We start from the raw sequence: 25,264 nt of genomic DNA on the forward strand, positions 1-25,264 counted from the left end.
TTATAAGAGTGTCAACTTCATATTCTGTCTGAAAGTAGATTGAATTAGAAATTCTGATGTATTTTTATGTATAAAATCTCTTCAAAATGTCCAAACTTTTACTGTTACTATTTAAATTAATTTCTTTATTTCCACTATTTCCAAATTTGTCCGAATATCAGATACAGTATGTTTGTTATTAATAAGGTGGTCAGCAACATTAGATAAATGGAATTTACCATTTTCATAATTTTGAATGTGTTCTAAAAATCTAGGTTTAAAAGACCTATTAGTTTTATTTATATATATAATCACAATCATTACACTTTATTTTATAAATTCTGCATAAATTATATATAAGTCAGTGTGATTGTTACTTTATAAATAGTTTATCATATGACTGTTTGTCTTGTATGCCGGTTTAAATTTACTTTTATCATAAATATTAGTTATAATTTCAACATTATCAGTGTATAAATATTTTAAATATATGTTGTCAATTTTTTGTGTATCATTTATACGCATAACAGTTATATTATTAATTTTTGAATTATGTTTTTTGAAAATATTGTCATCAATTAAAGAAACATTATAACCATTAAGTTTAGCAATTTGGTTGTGGGTTTCCTATATACTGACATTATAAATTGACTATTTTTGTTAATTTTGATACTTAAAAAATATTTAAAAAATAGCAATCACACTGACTTATACAATTCAGGTGGAATTTATAAAATAAAATGTAATGATTGATAGTGTGTAATGATGATATATATATATATATAGGTCTATTAGGTCTTTTAAACCTAGATTTTTAGAACACTTTAGAAATTATGAAAATGGTAAATTGCATTTATCTAATGTTGCTGACACCTTATTAATAACAAACATACTGTATCTGATATTCAGACAAATTTGGAAATCAAGAAATTTAATTTAAATAGTAATAGTAAAAGTTTGGACATTTAGAAGAGATTTTATACATATAAATACAAAAGAATTTCTAACTCAATCAACTTTCAGACAGAATATGAAGGTAACACTCTTATAAAAGTGGTAACAGATGATGTATATAAATAATTTAATTCAAATCCAATCAGTAATGTAACACTGGCTGGCCAGGTTACATACTATAAATTTTCTATTTACTTTATTTTTAAATTTAATTAAAAATTTTTTAATTATGACATCATATTTATATTGTACTATATATATGCCTAATTTAATATCGGCGGGCGATAACGGTAGCAACGATATGAGCAAGCGCACAGTATACGGACGCGCTCATACAAGCATCACTCCCACCATAGCAGCCCCACCACTCTCAAGACTCCTATAAAAGAGCGTGCAAAAGAGTGAATTGGCAATTCATCGCCGACCACCACCTGAAGAAGAAGTTGGAAGAAGTGGGATCTCCCGGTGGATGCCAACATCCCTGCTGGAGCAGCAGGCCTGGCTGGCCCACCAAGGGAGCTGCTAGATGCAGATGCTACATTCCTGCTCCAGCTCCAGCTCGCTGGACTTCAGCCGACCTGCCAAGGAAGCTGCTGGACACAAACATTACCTTCCCGCTCCAACTCCAGCTTGCCGGGCTCAGCAGCAAGAGCTGGTCCAGCGTGGGATCCCTCAGGGAGAACCGTGTTGGCAAAAGACAACTGAAACCGACCCGACCCTGCGGGGCCACCACTGCCACGCTGTAGTGAGGTCCCAACTGTTGCTGAGGGAAAGCCCAGTTGGACTTGAATGGACAAGCCACAACTCCCCGACTTCGCCGAAGACAGCTTCCGAAAAGAACAGCTCTTCTCAGAACTAATGCAAAAAAATGGCCCTTTTCAGGGCTATCACAAGGTAATGAATTACATGCCGTCAAAGCCATTTGCTGACAATATACACATTATTTTTTTTAATTGACTTCATATGTTTTTATATATATGATTGTAATTTTAATCTTTTAATTTTAATTTAAAAATTTCTATGTTTTATATTTAATTTTATTTAAATATATATCTTACATACAACGGAAGATGTGGGATCTCGCATAAGTGCTTTTGCAGGAAAAAAATAAAAAAGGTGTCATTTCATTTACTTTGTAATTCTGTACTTGGTTGTTCAAGTTGGTTTTTGATAATAAAAATACAATATATTGGTACAGAGGAAAATGGAGTCTTATAAGTACTGACTCCCTCTATGAATCATGAGACCTTAATGATGGTGAGGGGGCTCGAGTGCTCAAAGATACAGAATAGCTGGACCAAAGGTGCAACCATATCAGAGAGGTATCTGTTGAGAGCCAGACTAAGAAATGATTCCTGAAAGAGGGCAGCAGCTCTTTCAATAGTTGTTAGTCAGAATGACTTAAAAAACCATATCAACTTCACTCAATCCTCTGAGTACTGCGCAGCTGAAAGCAATGGTAAACTACTGCTGCTTTTTTACCAAGAAAATGTAGCTCTCTGTATTTTCATATAACAAAGATAGAGGCGTCTTCCTTGGTAAAATAATCTGGAGGTAAACTAGTCCCCCATTCGGATCTCCAGGTGGGGACTACAACGAAGGGGTACCAGAAAATAAAAATATTCTACGTGTCAGAGCATGGATTGTTAGAAGTCTAAAAAAGGTTGGTAGATTAGAAAATATAAAGAGGTAAATGGATAGGGTAAATGTAGATGTAGTAGGAAGTAGGAATTGGCGAGGTTCAGTGGGAAGAGGAAAACGACTTTTGGTCAGGTGATTTTAGAATAATTAATTCAGCTTCAAATAATGGGCAGGCAGGAGTATGTTTTGTAATGAACAAGAAGATAGGAAAGAGATTAGAGTATTTCAAAATCCATAGCAATAGAATCATTGTAATAAGGATAAAATTCAAACCTAAACTGACGACTGTTAACGTCTACCTGCCTACAAGCGCCCATGATGATGACGAGGTAGTGTATACGAAGAACCTGACAAAGCAATTAAACACATAAAAGGGGATGAAAATTTAATAACAGTTAGAGATTGGAATGTAAGCATTGCAAAAGGCAAGGAAGGAAATATAGTGGATGAATACAGGATAGGCAAAAGGAATGAAAAAGAGAGCCGACTTATTGAGTCTTGCACAAAGTATAATTTAGTAGTAATTGCCAACTCCCAGTTAAAAATCATAATAGAAGAATATACACGTGGAAAATGCCAGGTGATACTGCAAGTTATCAGATATATTATATCATGGTTAAGCAAAGATTTAGAAATCAACTTATCGACTGAAAAACTTACCCTGGAACAGATATTGATAGCGGTCATAATTTTGTGATAATAAAATGTAGATTGGGGTTTAAAAACCTGAAGAAAAGGTGTCAGATGAATCGGTGGAATTTAGAGAAGCTTAAGGAAGAGAATGTAAAGAAGATTTTTGAGGAAGACATTGCAAGAGGTCTGAGTAAAAAAGATAAGGTAGAAAATGTAGAAGAAGAATGGGAGAATGTTAAAAAGGAAATTCTTAAATCAGTAGAAGCGAACTTAGGCGGAACAAAAAGAACTGGTAGGAAACCTTGGATTTCAGACGATATATTGCAGTTGATGGATGAACGTAGAAAGTATAGGAATGCTAGTGATGAAGAAACTAAAAGGAACTATCGACAATTAAGAAATACTATAAACAGGAAGTGCAAACTAGCAAAAGAAGAGTGGATTAAAGAAAAGTTCAGAAGTGGAAAGACAAATGAACATTGATAAAATAGACAGAGGATACAGGAAAGTTAAGGATAATTTTGGGGTACATAAATTAAAATCCAATAATGTGTTAAACAAGGATGGTACACCACTGATTTATAATATGAAAGGTAAAGTCGATAGCTAGGTGGAATATATTGAAGAGTTATACAGAGGAAATGAATCAGAAAATGGTGTTATAGAGGAAGAAAAGGAAGCTGAAGAGGATGAAATGGGAGAAACAATACTGACACCTGAATTTAAGAAAGTATTAAAAGATTAGAATGGCAGAAAGGCTCCTGGAATAGACAAAATACCTGTAGAATTACTAATAAAATAATTAAAAAAACTAATATCGTTCTAGAAATGCATATTTAAATTGTGCCAATAAAAAACTGTCTCCTTTTGTTGCTCAAAGGTAAAACAAAGTGGTACTCCACCTATATTAACCATTTAGCAGAATAAATTTATTACTAGATGTTTTGATACAAATTTTATAAAATATTTAACAAACTGTTAAATTAATAATGTTTATGTTGAAAAAAAATTTATTTAATAATTCTTGTGGTGTTATGTTGAATTTTTTTACATAATTTTTTTTCATAATTTCATACTTTACAGGAATTTTAGCAAAACTATCTTTTATTTTTCTGTCTATAAATGATTTTTAAATAACAATAAATAAAAGTTATTTGCTCCTTGCAAATACAAGGTGTCCCATATAAAACGCAACCCATTAATCACTCATCCATGAAATTTCAAAAGTCAAGCTTACTCCCTTACTCATTACTGAAATGGACTCGTCCGACATCTGAACATTGTGGCGATGCAGTAGAACACAACCGATAGTAACAACAATGCAATAATAACGTGCAGTGTATTGCTAGAGACAAGATGGTGTTTTCGCTAGATGAACGTGTTTTCACTGTTGAGTCGTACTTCAGTACGAAATCAGTGGTTGCAGTGTAAGATTTGTTTCGCCATAAGTACCCAGATAAACCAGCTCCTAACAAAACATCAGTATTAAGGTTAGTTGCAAAATTTAGAGACTGGTTCTGTTAATAACAAGGAACGCAAAAGATCTGCGTCAGTGTTGAATACAGATACAGTCACTGAAATCAAAGACAGATTACTCGCCTCACCAAATAAATCGATCAGATGTTTGTCTGCTGAAATTACTTTGTCTAAATCAACTGCTCATGGGGTGACCAAACAATTACAATTACGACCTTATCGCATTCAAACGGTTCATCAACTTCTTGAGCCCGACAAAGAAAATAAATATTTTATTTCAGTTCATCGCACTCTTGGAAGAGGAAGACAGACACTGCTGGCTACAACATGACGGTGTGACATCGCACTACACAGGTTCAACTTCTGATTTCGTTGAGAAATTCTTTGGTAATCGTGTTATCGGTCGAGGCTTGTGGCCACGAAGATCTCCAGATTTGACTACGGCGGACTTTTTTCTACGGGGTTACCTCAAAGAAAAAGCCTACAGCAACAAACCACGAACACTTGAACAATTGAAAGTCAATATTGAACAAGCTGTATTAAATATCCAGCCACAAACTTTGAAAAAAGTTGCAAGAAACGCTGTAAAAAGAATTGAAGCTTGTATTCAAGAAGATGGCGGCCACTTCCAAGATTTACTCTAAATGTAAGGTAATGGATAGTAATAATAAAAATTACATCTACATTCACACATGCCTTTTTATTATTTCAATACCTACCAATATAAGGTTGGGTTGCGTTTTATATGGGACACCCTGTAGATTTATTTTTATATTTATTTCAAGGAGTTCAAAATAAATAATTTTTCTACAATGAGATTGAAATTTTTTTTTAAACACAGACTAAAATTAAAATAACCATCAAAAAATGATATGAAATCTGATAACAGTAAGAGTCTATATATTAACACAAGTTAACTATATATTCTGCAGACTTGTTTTGTCAAAGTTATACACAGTTTGGAAATTTCACATACAAGTAAAATTTACTTATATTAAAATTACAGTGCCTCATGGTTTGTAAAATTACATTAAAAATAAATATTTAAAAATAACAGCAATATAAACTTAATAGTCTGATCAACATACCTGAAGTGATTAAATGAATTTGTGAAGCTCTAATTGATTTATTTAATCGGTTTTGATTATTATTTAATACAGGCAGCTGCTGTTTATCATCCTCAATTATTACTGAATCTTGTTTATCACCATCTCCATTGTCATTGTTATCATCATTACAACCTGATTCTGATTCTATGTTGGTATCATCATAAACTGGAACTTCTTCATATGTAGTAGCATCCATTTCAACTATTTCTTCTTTTATCTCGATATCATCATCATATTCTGCTTCGTGAATGGATGGAGGGGACATTTGTTGATCACTGGACAAACCTGTATTAGGGGAAAAAACATATGTTGAAACCATTCAAAAAATTTAATGCAATCAATTCTAATATACTCATACAATCTTTCACAGACAGTTTAACAATTTTAACTTACACCATAACACCCAATTGTACATATAAAATTTAGAAATAAATATCAGTATTTTTGAATTTGTAAGATATTAATTCTTGAACCGGATTTATTATTTTTTTTGTTAAGTATGCCATTTCACCTTGAAAGTATGTTCATATATGTTATTGGCACAAAAAATGTTTTTATCAAACTAAAATAAACTACTTAAAAATAGAATTTACAGAAATCTGTTCTTAAAAAAAAAAAAAGTAATACATTTCATCATTCTTTTCTATTAAATAGAAAAGGACATCACCGTCAGATGAAGGAAGGTGAGATTAAAAAATTTAATTTAAACTCCAAGACATCTCTATGAAGAAAAACAAAGCACTTGAAAACTAAATGTTTTGATCCCAAATACATATGGGACCTAAGTCAGGAAAAGCATATAACCTACTTATGTCAATTATTTAACCTAAAAGTTTACTTAACATGCAACCAATTCTTTAAAAGTAAAGAAATAAAATGGTAAGCAACTAAACAGAAGATTATTTCAAGTATATCTATATAATAAACCAGTCACGTCATGAGTGAATCATAATCAACTTTCAGCAAAATCTACAGAAGATACATTGATGAAAATTTAATATAATAATATAAGTTCATTTACGATCTAAGTTCACACTACAAAAGGATTTTTTTGAAATTTGGAGTTTACAGGATAAAATGAAGTAACAATGAAATCTTCCATTTTTTGAATTTCTCGGTAACAAATTATGACATCAATCTGCTTTTTGGTGTGTAATCTTCATGTGAATATCTAAAAATCAACTAGATTTCTTGAAGTTCCAAGTTTATAACGGGTGAAGTGGATTTTTGAATTTTTTTAAAATCTGGCTATATTTCAAATTTCTTGGTAGGAATTGAAAATATCAACTTCATTTTTGGTGTGTGTCATCTTCATGTGAATATCTAAAAACCAGTTTTCAGTTTCTTCAAAATTCGACCTTGGAAGGGCTAATGAAAGCTAAAAAATTTTTCAACAATGATTGAAAATTTTCCCAATTTCCACCATACTTAACAAGATATTCACTTGATTTAAATTTGCAAATACTCTTCAGATAAATATTTAAAAACCATTTTCGGGTAACCGACACGATGGACACGGAGGCACCCACCCAGGTGCAATCCTCCCCAGTTGTTGAGACTTTTAAGAAGGCAAAGAGCAGACCTGGCAGTTTTGCCCTGCTGCTAAAGTAGTCCAGGAGGATCTGAACTACTTGTTAAACTTCTTGTCACTTCCCAATGACGTTAGCATAGGGACGAGGAAGATGATTCTTCCCCGCCTTGCTAAGATTAGGGAGGCTTTTGCGGTGGTTTGTGAGGGTTTTCAAGCTTTGGCCTCTAAGCCCAAGGAGGTGAAAGTTGTTCCTAAGATGGGCCAAGCCCCAGAGCAGCCCAAGCGCTATGCTGAAGTGCTCAAGACGAATAATGAGACCAGTAAGGCAGCTAAGAAGCTGGAGGTCCTTTTTGTAAACAAGGCAGAGGGCTCGAAGACCACGAGCCAAGACTTGAAGCGTGATTTCCGGCCAGCCCTTCGTGGTGACCGGATTCACCTACAGATCAGAGACATAGAGGAGACCAGCAAAGAGCTGGTAGTTGTTGCTGAGAACAAGGAGATGGTCCAGATCAACAAGGAGTCTCCGGCAGTCAAGAAGCTTGAGGTCAAGGTAGATCCCAAGCATACGAGAAGGCCCTGTGTCACAGTGTATGACATAGACCGGAGCCTCTCCGATAATGAGGTTCTGTCTCTCTTCCAAGAGCAGAACACCGACTTGGACGAGGCCTCGTTTAAGGATCAGTGTAGGCTTGTCTTCAAGAACGGTAAGCGTGATGCCCCACAATATCACGGAGTATTTTAGCTAGGGGCTGGTCTCCATGAGAAGTTCGTATCGGAGGGGGACGAATGTTAGTTGACTTCGCGCCCTGTAGCGTCAAGGAGTACCTTGTCGTGCAGCGATGCTTTAAGTGTTGTAGGTTTGACCATAGGGCCAAGTTCTGTAAGTATGCGTTGGTTTGCGCGCATTTTGTGGCGAGGAGGGACACAAGCGTGACGACTGTCCGCAAAAAAAAAAAGAGGCTCCATCTTGTGTTAACTGTAAAAGGTTGGGCAGAAGTCATAGGCACTCTGTCAATAGTAAGGAGTGTGGTTGCTACTTGAGAGCAGTTGAGATGTACTTCAACTCTCTTGATGGTTAGGTTTGGTCAACTTAATGCCCAGGGAGCGTATGTAGTCCAAGTTGAGCTAGGTGAGGTTGTTGAGAAACAGAGCCTCGATGTTCTCCTTTTACAACACCCGTATCTGGTTAAGGGTAATCTGCCAGATTTTTCAGGCTGGAATAAGTTTTTTGTTGGTGATAGCAAATCCGCCATAGGGTGCAGGAAATCGATAGATAGCGTCTTCATACGGCAGGCCTCTGACACGCATCACGTCGTTGTTACGCTTGTCGTGAATGGTTTGGACTTGGTTGTAGCTAGTTCGTACTTTCAGTACAGAGATCCCAATGAACAGCACTTGAAAAGATGGGATTAGAATTGTTAGATTGGTAGCGGGTCGTCCTATTCTTATAGGTGTTGATGCGAATGCCAAATCGCTTCTTTGGCACAGTGGGATCATGGACGACGGCGGCGAATAAATAGAAGGTTTCATCGCGCAGCATCAGTTTGATGTTTTCAATGTAGTCGGTGAATTGACTACCTTCGCCGGTGCAGCTGGTTTGCGGAGCGCCTTCCATGATACCAACATTGATATTACCATTAGTAAGAATATTCCTGTTAGGATTCTAAATTGGTCGGTAGTCGATGACTGCGAAAGCGATCACCGGCTAATAGTTTTTGATTGGGTAGGTGGACTGCGCGATGTCTTTAGGGCGGACGTTCCTGTTCAGCAAAGGCGCTTCCTGCACAGGCGGGCGAATTGGCCCAAGTTTTCTAACATTCTTGCGGCTAGGCTGCAAGGTTTTACTCGAAGTCTGGATGAGGTCCCATTAGATGACCTGGCAGAGAATTTCTCTTCTGCAGTAGTTCTGCAGAGGAAGTAGCTGAATGGTGGACTCAGGAATTGAGTGCGATGAAGCGGACTGTGCGCCGGCTCAGGAGAGCCGCACAGCGTGCAGATGATCCTGATCGGCGTGCAGTCGATTGCTGATTATTGCGTCGGAAAAGGATCGAGTATTTTCAAAAAAAAAGGTCTTCTAAACGAGATTCCTGGCGCTCTTTTGTTCAAGAGCAGAGGGATAAGAACCCGTGGGTGTTGTTTATCGAATTCTTGGTCATAAGCGGAAGAATTCTTCTGTCAGCTCTCTCGACCCAGGATGGTTTTGTTATAAATAAAGATCGTGTCCTCACTCATCTGATGGACGATCTACTTTCAGGTGATACCGAAGTTGGTGAGACCTCGTATCATCGACGTGTCCGAAGGGAAGTTGCAGGTTTTCGTTCTCAGATTGTGTCTTCAGAAATTACTGAGGCAGAAGTCCGTCAAGTAATTTGTAGCCTGGCCAAGAATAAAACCCCTGGATATGATGGTATCACGGTGGAGCTTCTTGTTCGCACCTTGCCTGTGATTTTTGGTCCTTTGACTAGGGTTTTCAATAAGTTGCTGTTTGCTGGGCACTTCCCAGCGTGTTGGAAACGTGGTGTGTTGAAATTGCTCTTCAAGGGTGGCGACAAGGACCCCACTGTAAGTTCTTCTTACCATCCTCTGATGCTCTTGCCTGTAGTAGGTAAGGTTTTCGAAGTCTTGTACCTCCGCATTAACAGCAGGTTAATCGAACTCAACATGAGTTCGATTCTCTCATGGGGTTGCAGATGCCCAGTGGCTGTCGCATCGTGGCTTATGCCGATGATGGGCTGCTGCTAGTCGAGGCAACTCGCGTACCGAGATAGAGCTAAGAGCGACGCAGGCATGTAAGGTACTAAGGTTGTGGAGGCTTCAACATAAGATGGTTTTCAGTGCGGAGAAAACCACTATGATGTTCTTGAAGGGTCGTCTAGCTGCAACCCGTCATCCGCGGGTTGTGATGGACGGCCTTCCGATTAGGTATGTTACCGTTCAGAAGTATCTGGGTGTTATCCTTGATCAGAGGCTTCTCTTCAAGGATCACCTCCAGTTTGTAGCGAAGAAGGCCACTGATGCTTTCTTCGGTATCCATAGAGTCATTCATCCCGATTGGGGGTTGAACTATCGTACCATGCGTATTCTTTACAAATATGTCTATTTCTCACTCTGCGCAGGATGGCCCAGGGGATCTAGTAGAGTAAGAACATGGGTGGCTAGTGTCTGCCTGGATAGTTGATTGGCTGAAGGTAGGCGCTTTGGCAGCGAGCCACGGTTAGTCAGATAAGAGTTGTCAATAATTGGTCAAGAGTTGTCAATAGTTGGCGGAACGGCAGTCGCCGTTCCGCCAACAGCCTTTACAATTATTGTCAGAGGGCAGATCAGAGTGAGCAGACAACGCTGTCGGCGAGATGAGGCTGTACTGCCGAAGGGCATGGGATACCATGCAGCCCTGAGGTGTAGCGGCATCTCGACGATATTTTATTGTGGTGAATTTCACACGGGACTCTGCGATGGAGCCGAGTGAGATTAGGAGGTCTGTCCGCCTCTCCCTAGTGGACCTGACCAGAGTCCATAATTTAACCTAAAGTCTGGGGTTTATTAAAGTCTAAGCTGAGTTCACTAAGGGAACTAGGACTAAATTTCGTTGTTGCGATCAACATGTTCGCAACATACCACAGGTGGTATGTTGTGTTCATTTGCCTCGAATTACGAGAGATTCACGAAATTGGCTCAAAATACGTAGAACTAGGCGCGGGGTTCACGATTCCACGAGTTATTAAATCACTGATGGAAATGCCTACCGAGGCATTTACATCGGTGGCATCCCAACGAGGCCAGGCTTATTACTATGAGATGTAAAAAGTCAGAGGACGATAGACGACTCCTGTTAGATAGACGATAGAACAACAAGGCATGTAACGGGGGGTGGGGTGGTGGTGTAGCGACCGGAACGTCACTAGGCGGGTGTTTTCCTCTACGGGGTTAGATGTTGCATTTATTTACCTTATTGTTATAAAAGATGTTTAAAATGACCACCCTGGGCATCCATGCACATTTGTGCACGACTGATCATATTGAAAGTCGTCTGACACAAAGTGTTGTTGTCAATTGCATTGATTTCTTGTTGAATGTTCACCTTCAGTTCATCAATATTGTGTGGATTAGATGCATAAATTCTCTCCTTTAAGTTGCCCCAAAGGAAAAATTTGCAAGTAGACAACTCTGGGGAACATGGAGGCCACCGTTCTCTGCTGACAGCTCGTTCATTTGTGAAAGCTGCATGAACACAATTCAGTGAAATCTGATGTGACATATTGCTCTGTCTTGTTGGAAGAAGTTGTATTTTTTTTTTATTATCAGTTAACTGCACATAGAATTCTTTGAAAATTGTAAGGTACACTTGTGTATTGACAGTCTTAGTAAAAAAATATTGGTCTTGCTATACGATTACCAAAAATGGCACACCAAACACCAATTTTCTCACAGTGAAGTGAACGCTCGAATATCTTGTGAGATTCCTATACCTGGTGTTCTGCGAATTAACATTGCTGGGTAAATGAAATCATGCCTCATCTGACATGAAATATGACATTGGATCTATCTGTCCACTAACAATGTTTTCGATAAGCCAGTTGCAATAGTCATTTCTGTTTGTCTGTCTCCTTCAGTTGTTGCACAGTTGTAACGCAGTATGGTTTCAATTTAATTCCTGAAGAATTTTACAACAAGAAAAGTATTTAACACCAGATTATTAGGATAACTTGTGTTGTGATTTTATTGGACTGGCACTAATTTTCCTTTTAATATTGGCAATGGCCTGAGTAATCCTAATGGAAAATTGCCTATTTCATTTTGCAACTCAAACCGAACCTGTTGTACACAATTTTTTAACTAAACTATGTATGCTACTCTTCGCTGGGATACAGGCATTTGGAAATTTTTCTACAACTTGACGTGACTCTTCAAACGATCCAGAACAAATATAGGCCTCAACTACAGCTATCCTCTCCTGGATTGAATAAGGCATTTTCACAAACACAACTGCAGTCACAATAATGAATTAATGCAACAAAATGTATGCTGCACAGATACATAACCACCTGACAAATGGCAGCAACAATCAGTAGTAACATATATATCCATTAATCATGCTAGTTGTGTAGGAGTCTTTCATAAATAGTGTTGGCTAGCGGTTTCATTGTGGGTTCAGTTTTATGTTGTTCACTTTGTATTATTAGTAAAGCTACTCAGATGTTACAGTGGTATTAAGAATGCTCATGTGTTTTTCCAGTGGAAATATGTTGCCATATTTATAGTAATACATTAATTACAGTATTCTTTTTAGAAAAAAATTCCTAACAAAACAGATGGCTTAAATTATTATGACTTAAAAAATTTCAAAATAAATTTTTATATTAAAAAAAAATGCTGCAAGGATTTTCTGTCAAATAGATACCAATCCTTACTTAACTCATTCATCACTACATTGAATATCACAGGTAAGATAGGTTCTTCTGCTTTGTGAAACCCACAACTGGGATATAATATCCATTAACATCGACAATGCTAACTAGTTTGAATGTCACTTGTTGCTGTCACTTGAAACAATTTCAGCTGCTGCAGTACATTTTACTTCAAAATTTTGTTAACATTTTTTTGGATTTTATGGTTTTCTGTACCAATTGGTTACTTTTTCAATTACCTTCTTATAAAAAAATTAAATTAATTTTTTTTAAATTTAATTTAAATTAATATAAGAGAATTTAATATTTTTCCAATATATTTCCTACAATCTCTGTAAATATATTATTATTTATGCTTTAACTGGTAGGCAATTACATATGTAAACGTTTTATTTATCTTTAATGAGAGTTTATTTTATAAATGTAAAATGTAGTCTAGGAAAAAATATTTCAAAATAGATATGAGTGAGTAAATATTTGATACATTATTTGAGTGTAAATTTCCATTAATTTTTTTAATAGATATGCTGAAAATGAAGGTATTTTATTAATTTAAAAAAAATTATATTCATAAAACCTTAGTATGTGTATGTTTATCTTGGGCTGTTTTTTATGATCAGACAGGCAATTGCATTTTCTTGTCCACTTGATTAGAAAACATACCAACTCTTTATTGAATAGTTTTGGTCGATGTAAAGTGTTTTCCTCTAATCCAACTTTTATCTAATTCAACGGCATATATAATCTAATTTTTATTATTACTATTATGGAATAACAATTATTTCCTGTAGTTTTTTATTTAAAGAAAATTCAATGAAGTAATAAAAAAGTTGTTAAAAAATAAGAATTATTGACAATTAGCATATTATTATTAATATTACTACAAAAAAAAAAAAAAAAAGAATAAATCAGTGCTGCAACAAAGTGGTCCAAGCATAATTACATAATTTTATTTATAATGTACCAATTTACAATTTTAGAATATTTCTACAGTGAATAATTTTAGCTAAGACATGTAATTCATATGCTTTTTTACGCTTGGAAAAAACATCATGTAGGTCTACAGGTACGTTTACATACTACAGTGAAATCTGTGTAAACTAAAATTTGTACATGCTGAAAGTGCTTTCTGCTTCAGACAATATTCTGGCTTAACGGATACATACAAGGTGCTACCCAAAAGTTCGGGGCATTTGAATTTCGCGCGCAAACCATTGCTGCTACGACCTGCTTCCGCTATATGTGGCTAACAATACTCTTTGTGAATCAGTGTTCCAACAGCTGTGACGATATGAGGCTGCATTGTTGACTTTTGTGTACTTGTGTAACGTTGTGTTTTACTGCTTCGGTGAAGTTCTAGATGGCAGATTTTAAAGAACAAAGAACCTGCATCAAATTTTGCTTCATGCTTAAAAAACTGGTACACAAACCCATCGCATGCTTGTGGAAGCATTTGGTGACAATGCTATGAGTAAAACTTTTTTGTGGTACAAACGATTCAAAGATGGATGAATGACAGTCGATGACGATAAGCGTTCAGGAAGACCATCAACAAACACAACACCGGAAAAAATTGCGAAAGTGCGAGAGGCTATTGTTGCAGATTGTAGACAAACAATCTATGATGTTTGTGCAATCGTACAAATGTCATAAGGGTCCGTGCAATGCATCTTGTCGGACAATTTGTACATGAGACGCATTGCTGCAAAATTCGTACTGAGATTGTGGAACAGCAACCAGAAACAAAATCGCATAGCTGTCTGTAGTGAATTGAAAAATTCAGCAAGAGATGACTCTAACTTCATCTCAAACATCATAATCGGTGATGAGACATGGGTGTACGGGTATGATCCTGAAACTAAGCAGCAGTCGTCACAGTGTAAGTCGCCAACTTCACCGCGGCCAAAAAAAGCACGCCAAGTTTGCAGCAACCTGAAGTCCATGATGATTGTTTTTTCGACATCAAAGGCATTAACCATAAGGAATTTGTTCCTCTTGGTCAAACTGTCATTGTATGTTCTATTGTGAAGTTTTGAAGCGGTTAGGTGAAAGCATTAGGCGCAAAGGTTCAGATCTGTGGGGTAATAACAGCTGGGTTCTGCACCATGACAACGCATCCGCACACACATCGCTAGCCGGTCGGAATTTCTTGGTTTCCAAAAAGACGGTAGTGATTCCCCACCCACCCTATTTGCCTTGCCCAAGCAACTTTTTTCTCTTTCCGAAAATAAAATTTCAATTGAAAGGCTGTCATTTTGAGGAGATTTAGGAAGAAACGCAGAACGTACTTCGAACACTTACACCTGCAGACTTCCAAGGATGCATGGAATCATGGGAAAACCGCTGGGATCACTGTATCAATGCCCAAGGGGATTAATTTAAAGGAAACAGTGGAAATTATAAGTTATGGTAAGCTAGTTTATTTTTATGGTAAAACTCCCCGAACTTTTGGGTAGCACCTTGTATAATCAATGATCAAGTCATAAAGGTTTTCTCATGACAGTTTTATTTAAGAAAAAGGAAATTTATACATTAGAAATTCTTATAAAAGTTAATTTAGTACTAATTTAACAAAAATAAAAAAATTATTAGTCTTATTATTGTTATCCCATACCTACTAAACAATTTTCTTCAATATAGTACCTATACAGAATAAAATTATGTAATTAACACTTATATTCACTTTCAAACAAATTAAAAGTGAATATATTTTAATAAAATCAACACTTACTTACCAGAATATTTACACATATCTTTTTAACATTAAACATTTGAATAACTTATAAGTACTGCACAAATGTGCATTTAAATAAGCTAAATTAACATAAGAGTTGACAAAACTGTTAAAACAAAGGCTTAGCTTGAGCTTGTTACAAGCTTTTGATGTTAGAAACTGGGAATTCATCTATATTTGTTACACCTGATGATCTGGCAATAGAAGAAGGGGTTTTAACTCTGGATGAGTCATTTAAGTGGAGACAAAAAATGTTAAGTGTAGAGAAAAAAGAGATCAGCTAGTTATAGAAAATAAAACTTTTGGAAAAGCACAACGTAAAATTTGGGAGTTGGAGGATTTGCTACATATATGTAATAATCCAGAAATGCATCACCATCTGTTATTATTGAAAACAATTGTTGAAATACAAGCAAGAACAAGTAAAATAAATACTCAAAAAGCAATACCAGATTTTTTACTTAAAAAAACCTTTATTTTTATTTAAGTGGAATAAACATAAAGATTAATTTATAATAATTTTTCAGTAAATTGGCAATTATGATTTAACTGAACAAATACAGGTGCAATCAAAATGATACATGGAAAATTGTGAAATTTATAAGCAAACAGAACTTTTAATATAAGCTGAACAACTTCTACTGCATGTTAGAATAAAACAAAAACTGGAATGCAGAAAACAGAAAACTTAACATAGCATCTGAATGTTTTAGATTTAGAGTACATGATGTTGAATAAGTTCTGTTCTTACCGCTATCTGAACAGGAACTACTTTCCAAATGGAATGAATCTGAAGATGTTTTATTTTCATTAAGCAAATCACAATTTTGTAAAAGTTCAAAAGATTGTTCATCATTTTCCATTTGAAGTATTGAATCGAGAAAGCTGTCAGCACTGCAAACCCAATCATCATTCTGGAATAAAGAAAAATATTTGTAATAGTAAGAGAAGAAACAAATATAAAAAATATGAGAAAAACATTAATATTTACATTAAATTAAAATGTTTAAAAAACTCATTTATCAGAGGAATGTTTACTTACAACAGACCACAAGTTTAACAAACTATTCTGTTAGTGAATGTAAAAAAAGCCTAGAAAATCTAGGACTAACACACAAAGGCCAATCCTAGCAAACAAAAGTTTCCTACATTCACACGAGTAAACAATACTAACTTATGTAAGGACATGGCATTGTATTATTAAAATGTAAAAACCATTTATAAAAAAATGTTAGATATCAACAAAACTGCTCTTTTGTCCGAGGATGGATCTTTGTTTTGCTTCCAGGTCCCATACCTAAAAAATATCTATACATGTAATCAACAAGAAAAAAAATAGTTGGTTTAATAGTTAGCTTATTGGCCAATGAATCAGCTGGTTGCAGGTTCGATTCCTAATAATTTTTACATGACTGCCCAAAAAAGAGTATAACGTATTTATGGTGTATGTATATATGTTCCACTGCAGAAGCTCAATGGCCAAACAGATTTAAATGTATGACCCTGCGATGGAATCCTCATGTTACTGGAAGTGTCATACAATATATACAAGGTGTGTGAGAAAAGTAATGAGATTGGTAACACTGCAAGCGATCTGGCAACGCTGTGTCTACCGGTCTGTGCTAGACCGGTTTGTTCATCGTTTCCACATGCTCAGTACGAGTTTCAACTCGGTTCAGCCAACATATTATTTTTGACAGTGCCATCAGTGAAGTTGTGTTTTTGTTGTGTTATGAAAATGGAGCATCGGAATTTAGAGCAATATTTTGTAATCAAGTTTTGTGTTAAACTTGGGGAATCCGCAAGTTTGACTTTGAAAAGTTGAAACAGGCCTATGGGGAACATTGCTTATCAAGAGCACAAGTTTTCTGCTGGCACAAATCATTTTTGGAAGGCTCTTCAACACGCTGAAGATCAACCTTGCTCATAGAGACCTTCAACTTCAAAACCTGACGAAAATGTTGAGCGTGTGAGGATTCTTGTGAGATCAGACCGTCGTTTAACAATGAGGATGGTGAGTGAACTGTTAAATTTAAACACTTTCATCGTACATCAAATTTTGACAGACGATTTAGACATGCGAAAGGTTTGTGCGAAATTGGTGCTGAACAATCTCACAACGGAACAAAAGGGCAAACGAAGAAACATGTGCATTGATCTTCTTGAGAGGATCGACAATGACCAAGAATTCTTAAATCGTGTGATCAACAGGTGATGATTCCTGGATATTTGAGTATGATTCTGAAACAAAACCGCAAAGCGAAGAGTGGCACACTCCGTTATCTCCTCGACCGAAAAAATGTTGAATGAGCAAATCAAAGATCAAAACCATGATTTCCTTTTTTGACAGTAGGGGGTAGGTGCATAAAGAATTTGTTCCTCCATGACAAACTGTTAACAAAGAGTTTTACAAAAGTGTCCTTGAAAGGCTCAGGAAAAGAGTGGTTCGCATGAGACCAGACATTGCAGACAAGTGGATGCTTCATCATAACAATGCCCTGTGTCACACGGCCATTTCCATCATGGAATTTTTTACCTCAAAACGCATTCCTACGGTTCCTCAACCCCGCTATTACCTGATTTGAGTCCTTGTGACTTTTTCCTTTTCCCGAAATTGAAATATGTTTAAAAAACATCATTTTGGAACTCTGGAGAACATTCAAAAGACTGTGACCGACCAGTTGAAGCCTTCCAGCGCTGCTACCAGGAGTGGGAACAAGACTCTGCTGGTGATAGCTGCCCAAGGGAACTACTTTGAAGGGCATATTGTTGTTTGAAAGAAATAAAAACTTTGGTAAGTAAGAGGTCAGTCTCATTACTTTTCTCACACACCTTGTATATATAAATATATAAAATAGTAGAGATTTTCTGCCTGAAACATGAATTCTAATGAACTGTGTGAGCTGGGTTTCAACTAAATGATTCAAATCAATCTAATGAATAATACTACAAAAATAATACAATTAAATTTTACGTTAAATAAAATTAAAAAGTTCACTTTAATAATCATGGGCTTCCCATGGAGACTAGGTGTGAGGCTAGACCAATCATCACAATCAACCAGTAACAAACGGGGTGCTGTTTTGGAGATGCAATTGGGTATCTTATATCTCTACAAACAATAGTCTGATTTTCAAGATTCAAATGGGGTATTTGTTAGCAGGTCGAAGGCTAACTTTTCCATGGATCAGGTACACTCTCGATGTAACAGATCACGGTTATTCAGAAAAGTTGTTAGAATTCAAACAGGGTATTTGCTAGTATAATACAAAATCACGATGGAACCAAACCAGAACAAAAATTAACTTATACTCAGAAAAATCAAGTGGCATACACAACACAGAGTCCAGCTTGAACCTGGTGAGCTCCCACAAACGGTCTTTGTAGAGTTTGATGACAGTAGAATTAGAGGTAATGCTGTCGACATCGGATTGAGGATCAAGTGCACTATTATCGAATTTGATACTTTAGAGGAACAGCGAAAGTGGAATGGCTTATGCTGCCATTAATATTGTGCTGGGCTGACTGTGTATAAACTACAAGGGACTACCCAACATAGAGCTGTCATAGAAATCTGAGCACTCGCATCTTTACTAAGGCCCAGGCCTAATAACACTCAGTTGCACGAGACAATTGGAGAGTTTTACTACTGGTTGTTTGAATACAAGAAAATTGCTGTACACACAATAACACAATAAGTCTCTCAAGGAACTCAAATGCTCAAGAAATCTGTAAGTATAGATTGGTATATGCCAGTTAAATATGTTACATAAGTTTTTGAATCGTCAATTTTTCTAGATAATCACTACAAAGTATTAAATAATAAAAACAATTATAAAAATTAAAAAACAAGACTACCAAAAAAATAAATAAATTGAACTAAAAAAAGCAACAATTGAATTAAAAAAAAACAGAGAACAAGGTATGGAAATAAAGGACTGAACATTGCTATGCAATATTTAACTAAATAAAATAATGGGTGACCGGTCAACTTTCAGACAGTTTTAATTCGTTTAAATATATTTTTCACGTTGTAGAAATGGCAGGCATTTAAGGTTGTCAAATGATTAATTTCTCACCAGGTCTTACAGCAATAAGAAAATTTTGTACTTCAAGGAAAACAATTAAATGCACTCAAAGGGGGGGGGGGCTCTTTAATATAGAATAATTATTATTCAGAGCCCATTTCCATATGTTGTCTTCTTTTTTTTTTTGTTCATTTTATTATTTTTTTACTTCTTTTTTTTATCTTTTGGTAGTTGTGTTTTTTTAATTTTTATAATTGTTTTTATTATTTAATACTTTTTTCATCCATCAATTCATCTGCAAAATATGTACAAACACATGTTCAAGATAGCAATAAAAACAGAAATTTGTAGCGTCTCAAGTCTGAAATAGAAAAAGGAAGGCTCTCCACTAGATTTTCACTAAAAATTTTAATTTATATTTAGAGTACTTAAGGAGGGATTAGAAGGCAAAACTTTTCATGACAGGCACTTCAGCCATTAGGCTTCTGCACAACCTTATAATAGTAAGGAAACACTATAGATCCCTTTATCTTTGCAACATACACATTGAGGATTAACTTACACCCACAAAACCTAAACAAAAACCGATAAATAAATGATACAAAAAAATGATCTGATGATTTGATCCTATGGTGGAAGCATAAACAATATATACTACGTGTATGTACGTAAAAATTCTAAATTCTTAGTAATGCAAATGTCGAAAGCTGATATCTTTGCAACTGTATGATCAAACTTTATCCTGTTGGCTTTGTGAACTTCCAAAAGCAAAAGAAAATTTTCACCTTTTAATAACTCAAAAGATTAAGTAAATATTAAAAAAATTTAATAAAAAAATGACTGATTACCATATAAAATAGCGATACTACATCACTACACAATATGTTATATAATATGTATAATATTTATAAATGTTTAGAATAAACAGATTTTTCATGCTCCTAAAACAAAGTTATGAAAATAGCATGCTAACACCAGGAATTTAAAACCAATGTAATTTACTGTTAAATAGTGCATAACAATTGAGATTTAAGTCTTACTTTGGCAAAAACTAGATTTATAAAAATGTCAAAAAAAATCAATCAAGCTTACCATAGGGGAACATATGTAGCATGTGACCCAGCGTGAAAAGACCAAGAGCCTCCCTACACCTACGTGCCAGCTCCATTCAGCTGGCGACTAAAATACTCATATACTGACTCTTCGTCTTGCCAATTCTGAAATATGCTTATCTGGCTCTTTGCTCCAGAAAAAGCTGGAGGCGGTTCAAAACATGGTGTTGCAGACAATTTATGTAGCACCATGTGTTCATCAGAAATGCCACACTTTGCTACGACGCAGGCATAAAAGGCTGTACAGAAGCGGGTGTAGCATAGGCGCGCTTACTATGTGGGCGAGCTGCTGTATCTGAGCACCGGCATCTCAGAGAAATCTGCCAAGAGCATTCTACGTCGCAAGGTGTAAGGAAATGGTCTTACACCATGTTAGACAAACCACCATGAAAGGGCAGAATGGGGAGTCCAGTAATGAGAAGTCAGGCCAAAAGCCACCCATCAGGCCAGGAACGTCAGAGCATACTGTGGCCCTGAAAATGACTATTAAAAAGTAACGTTTTTGTACCGTTTAAGTTTTTACAAAATTTAGTTCTTATATTAGTACAGGCACAATTATAATGTCAAAATACAGCAACAGTTTGGGTTTGTTCGCACCGTTAGTGGGATTTTCAATCGACAAACATTTTTCAAATTTCAACAAAAATAACATTTTTATGAAATCTTACTTCCTAAATATTTTTAAATAAAAGTCGGAATCAGACTTCAATTTTGCGTAATTGAGCCAATTTTAAAAATCATTAGCCTCGAATCCATCGGTGGCTATGAAAACTGCCATTTTAAAGCAACATTTTGTACGCTTAAAAATTTAAATTTTTATAAAATCTAGCCCCTAAGCAAAAGTACGGGCATACCTACAACACCGAAATACAGCAACAGTTTGACTTCGTTCGCATCGGTAGTACGATTTTTAACCGTTAAACATTTTATAATAAAATGTTTAGCCTTTATAATAATTATACAAAAATAAATTTTTATAAAAATTCACTTTACGAATAGGTCAATAAAAGAAATAAGGTCGGAAACATACGATATTTTCACTAGTTTGAGTTGGTCTAAAAATCATTAAAACGTCGATTCAATCCGTGGCCCAGAAAATTTCACATCGGTTATTTTAAACATAATTTTTACGGAATTCTACCTCACTAATAGGTTATGTGTAGAATTGAAGTCAGAATCCGACTTTAATTTTGTGAAATGGAGCCGTTTAAAAAATGTTAAACCTGGACTCAATCCGTGGCCCTGACAACTTCAAACTGGTAATTTTGAAAATTTTTAATAGATTATTTTATGGAACTTTAAGCTTTTAATCGGGTAGAGAACCAAACGAAGAGCCGGGAATCGTTGAAAATTTTGAGAATTTCCCTCTAAAAACAATTATTCAGCCTCTTAAAATTCACATCCGTGGTTCTGAAAAATCTTCCCGCAGACGCCCGGCGGTCGTATTTTTAGAGTCGCGACTTTAAGGGATGATATGTTTGTATCGCTTATCTAGCATAAGAATATGATTATTTGGTTTTGTTTTAGATCTGTTACAGATGATGCAGACCGATAACAGCCTAGAACTCCTTTTTAGGCCTCGCGGTCCCCCTCAAACCCTTCCTAGGTTCATGTGCGTCTAGATGATTTTAAAAGTAAAATTTTATTTCTTCAAAACTGTAAACGCTTCTTACTACATGGAATAAATTAAAGAGATCGCCCCCCTCCCCCTAACACTTCCAAACGCGAATTTTACTGCAAACAATTGTAAGATCCAAACGTCCTTTTCCACCTCAAGAAGATCGCAGGCGGACAACGATGTACGAGGAAAAAAGCCCAGCAGTCGCCCGACGGAAGAGAGAGGAGGCTGCACTTCCCCCGGTGTTGCTCTTTTAAGGACCACGGGATAATTCAAGGTCTACGGTTTATAAATTATTTACAGCCGGTTTTAAGGAAAAGCAGGCTGAAGAAGAAAAGAAGAATGAAGACCAGCCCGCTTCCACGGACTGGAATCCGACCCGACCAAACCCAGCCGAGATACAGTAATGAAGTCAATCCGAGTTAAGATAGTTCCATAACCTTATTTCACCAACCATCCATCAAACTTCCCTAATTCTTACAATTATGTCACCGTCAGTCAGCACATGAGATTTCCTCCGAAAAGGGGAGCGCGCATTGCATCCTCCAAACACTAGGGACCCAGAAAGGCACATTCCTGCTAAGCCGGAAGGCTACAACACCGAAAGGACTGGAAATTAGTCATTTCCCAAGTCCGTCCCCTGACCTTAGAGGACGGACTGGAAATGGAATCACGATGCGAGAAGGAAACTCATACGCGGCTAGTCTCCCAAAGGCTCCCCGGTCAATCTAAAGAAACGGAACGCAGAAAAAGATCATGTCCATAAATAAAACAAAATAACCCCAACTAAATAAATAATTACCCGCCCGATAAAATGACACTGCATCAAGGGACTCTTGTCAAGGTTATGCGATTTGCAGAAAGATACAAATTCTCCCGCTATTCTTGCGTTTCGTTTCGTTCCATGGAAAATATAAGAAGTTTTAACTGTGACACAAGTATACACATACTTATGAAATTCATTTTAAATCTTTAACTCTGTGTGTAATTTGTAAAATCCGTTGATGCTGGAGTAACACTCTGAAAGCGCTACAATTTAGGCGCGTATTCTTGCCTTTTATTTATGCTGAGTCTGGTGGATATAAAATATCGGTTTTTAAAATAATTTTTCGTTTACAATGGTTTTTTTTAATGTTTGAAGAATATAAATCATTCTAAAGATTAATATAAAAACTTTTTTAAATAAAATTTACATAAGCGAACTTGCCAATATAAATTGGCACCTACTCCATGTTCTAACAATTTTTATAGATATGTGAATAAATTTTGGTTTGCAAATATAAATACATAACTTTCAACAATAGTCCACAAACAAAATCATGAAAAGTTTAAACCGATTTGAAGTACCAAATTATATATTATTTAAATCTGGCACACATAAAAGTAAAAAGAAAAATCGTGAAACAGTATATCGCATAACTATATAATAAAAACTTAGAACTTCCTGATCAAAATGAATATTAATTATGCTAAAATAACCTGTACGAAGTAATAATTACATGAAAAAAATTTTTTTTGATAATATGACAGAGTAATTTTTGTTTTAAAAAGTTATCTATATAAAACTTACTACTACTAAAGGATCACCAGGAGAGCATCTAAACAAAATAAAATCATAAATCAATAATTTTTAAGTACTGGTTTCATAACCAGCATCTGTAAACTTTTTAGAGTACAAGGTGTTTTTGTGCTTCCCGGCACTTCAGTTGTACGACTTGACAGTACACTGGTATATACCAATATACTGTTCAGTGGTATGACAGTACATTTGAGAACGACTGGACAAGGGGCGTTCCTTTGGGAAATATGACTGACATCATGGTTAAAGCAGAGAAGACTGTAGCCATACTGAGCAGGGTTCTCAGCAACATGAACAGGCCACGATCCTTGAAACGGCACATGTACTTGTGTTGAGAACTCGATCCTGCTATATGCGGCAACTGCCTGGTTAAGAGTACTGAATACACAGTGTAACAGACTGATCCTTGAGTAGGTCCAAAATAAAGGATGTCTCTTCGAGTCTACTCAAGCTACAGAACTGTCTTCTTTAGGTGGTGTTCGTTATCATCAGTATGCTACCGACTGATCTGCTAGCACAGTTCAGGGTCAACTGTTACCGTGGGGAAGAAAGGGCATCATAATCTTGTGGTCTTCTAGAAAGGTGGCAGTCCAGATGGATGAATCCGACAAGGGAAGATGGATATACAGGCTAATTAAACGAGGCTGATTAAATATAGGTAAATTTCCTTACTCAGTTCCTGATGGGTCATGGCTGCTCAGGTTATATCTGTACACCAGGAAGTGCAGTGAAGGTGACTTGTGCCTGTATTGTGGCGCCCTTAATGATGTCGAGCATGTGATTTTTTGTGTGCGATAGGTGACAAATCCAAGGATATAGTGTGCAGCAGTAACAGGCCTGCTAGACACGAACAACATAATTGGTGTCATGATCACAAGCCCAAAGATGTGGAATGTGGTCTCCAAGATAGTGAGGAGTATCACATTGTGGGGAATAGGATTGGCGGCCAGACAATAGGGATAAGGGCATCCACCTGCATCGGTTGGATTAGATTAGGTCAAGTTAGACAAAACTGAGTCAGGCCTGGACAAGGATATATGTGTTCCATCTGCTGTATTCATGGAGACTCCACTAAGTTCTTTGCAGAAGGGTGATCCTGCGATTCTCACTTGAGACTGTATTGTGCTTATGGTAGGTCTGTCTTCACCTGTCATAGTGGGGGGGGGGGAGGGGTAGTTGGAAATAGCCTGACACTACAATCTGTGCAGGCGGTGTCACTCACGAGGGATGAATATAACTGTATTGCATTATTTACTTACCCTTTTATTTACAGTTTTATTAACTTACTCCATTATTTCCACAGTAAGCCAGGCATAGGATAATTATTATTTTTAAAAAAAGATTAACAATTTTACATTGTAACATGTTACACACATTTGTCGTCTACAACCATTACGGTTATGGTTTGTAACACAAGGCTTGAACATGTTTAGAAAGCTCAGTTGATGCGGAAGATTGCAAATGG

At 36.2% G+C, this 25,264-nt stretch overlaps 1 protein-coding gene across 1 annotated transcript in view; it reads right to left on the reverse strand.

Moving 5' to 3' along the window:
* LOC142323748 (uncharacterized) overlaps window positions 1-25,264 on the reverse strand; it is a 79,493-nt gene that overhangs the window by 40,380 nt on the left and 13,849 nt on the right. Inside the window, exons 2-3 of the mRNA XM_075363956.1 lie at window positions 16,214-16,376; window positions 5,772-6,077 (exon numbers count right to left, since the gene is read on the reverse strand). Of these exons, the coding sequence (XP_075220071.1) occupies window positions 5,772-6,077; window positions 16,214-16,376 (469 nt within the window). The remainder of the gene's footprint in view (window positions 1-5,771; window positions 6,078-16,213; window positions 16,377-25,264) is intronic.

Source organism: Lycorma delicatula, chromosome 1 (assembly GCF_047948215.1).
Source record: "Lycorma delicatula isolate Av1 chromosome 1, ASM4794821v1, whole genome shotgun sequence".
Lineage (NCBI taxonomy): Eukaryota > Metazoa > Arthropoda > Insecta > Hemiptera > Fulgoridae > Lycorma > Lycorma delicatula.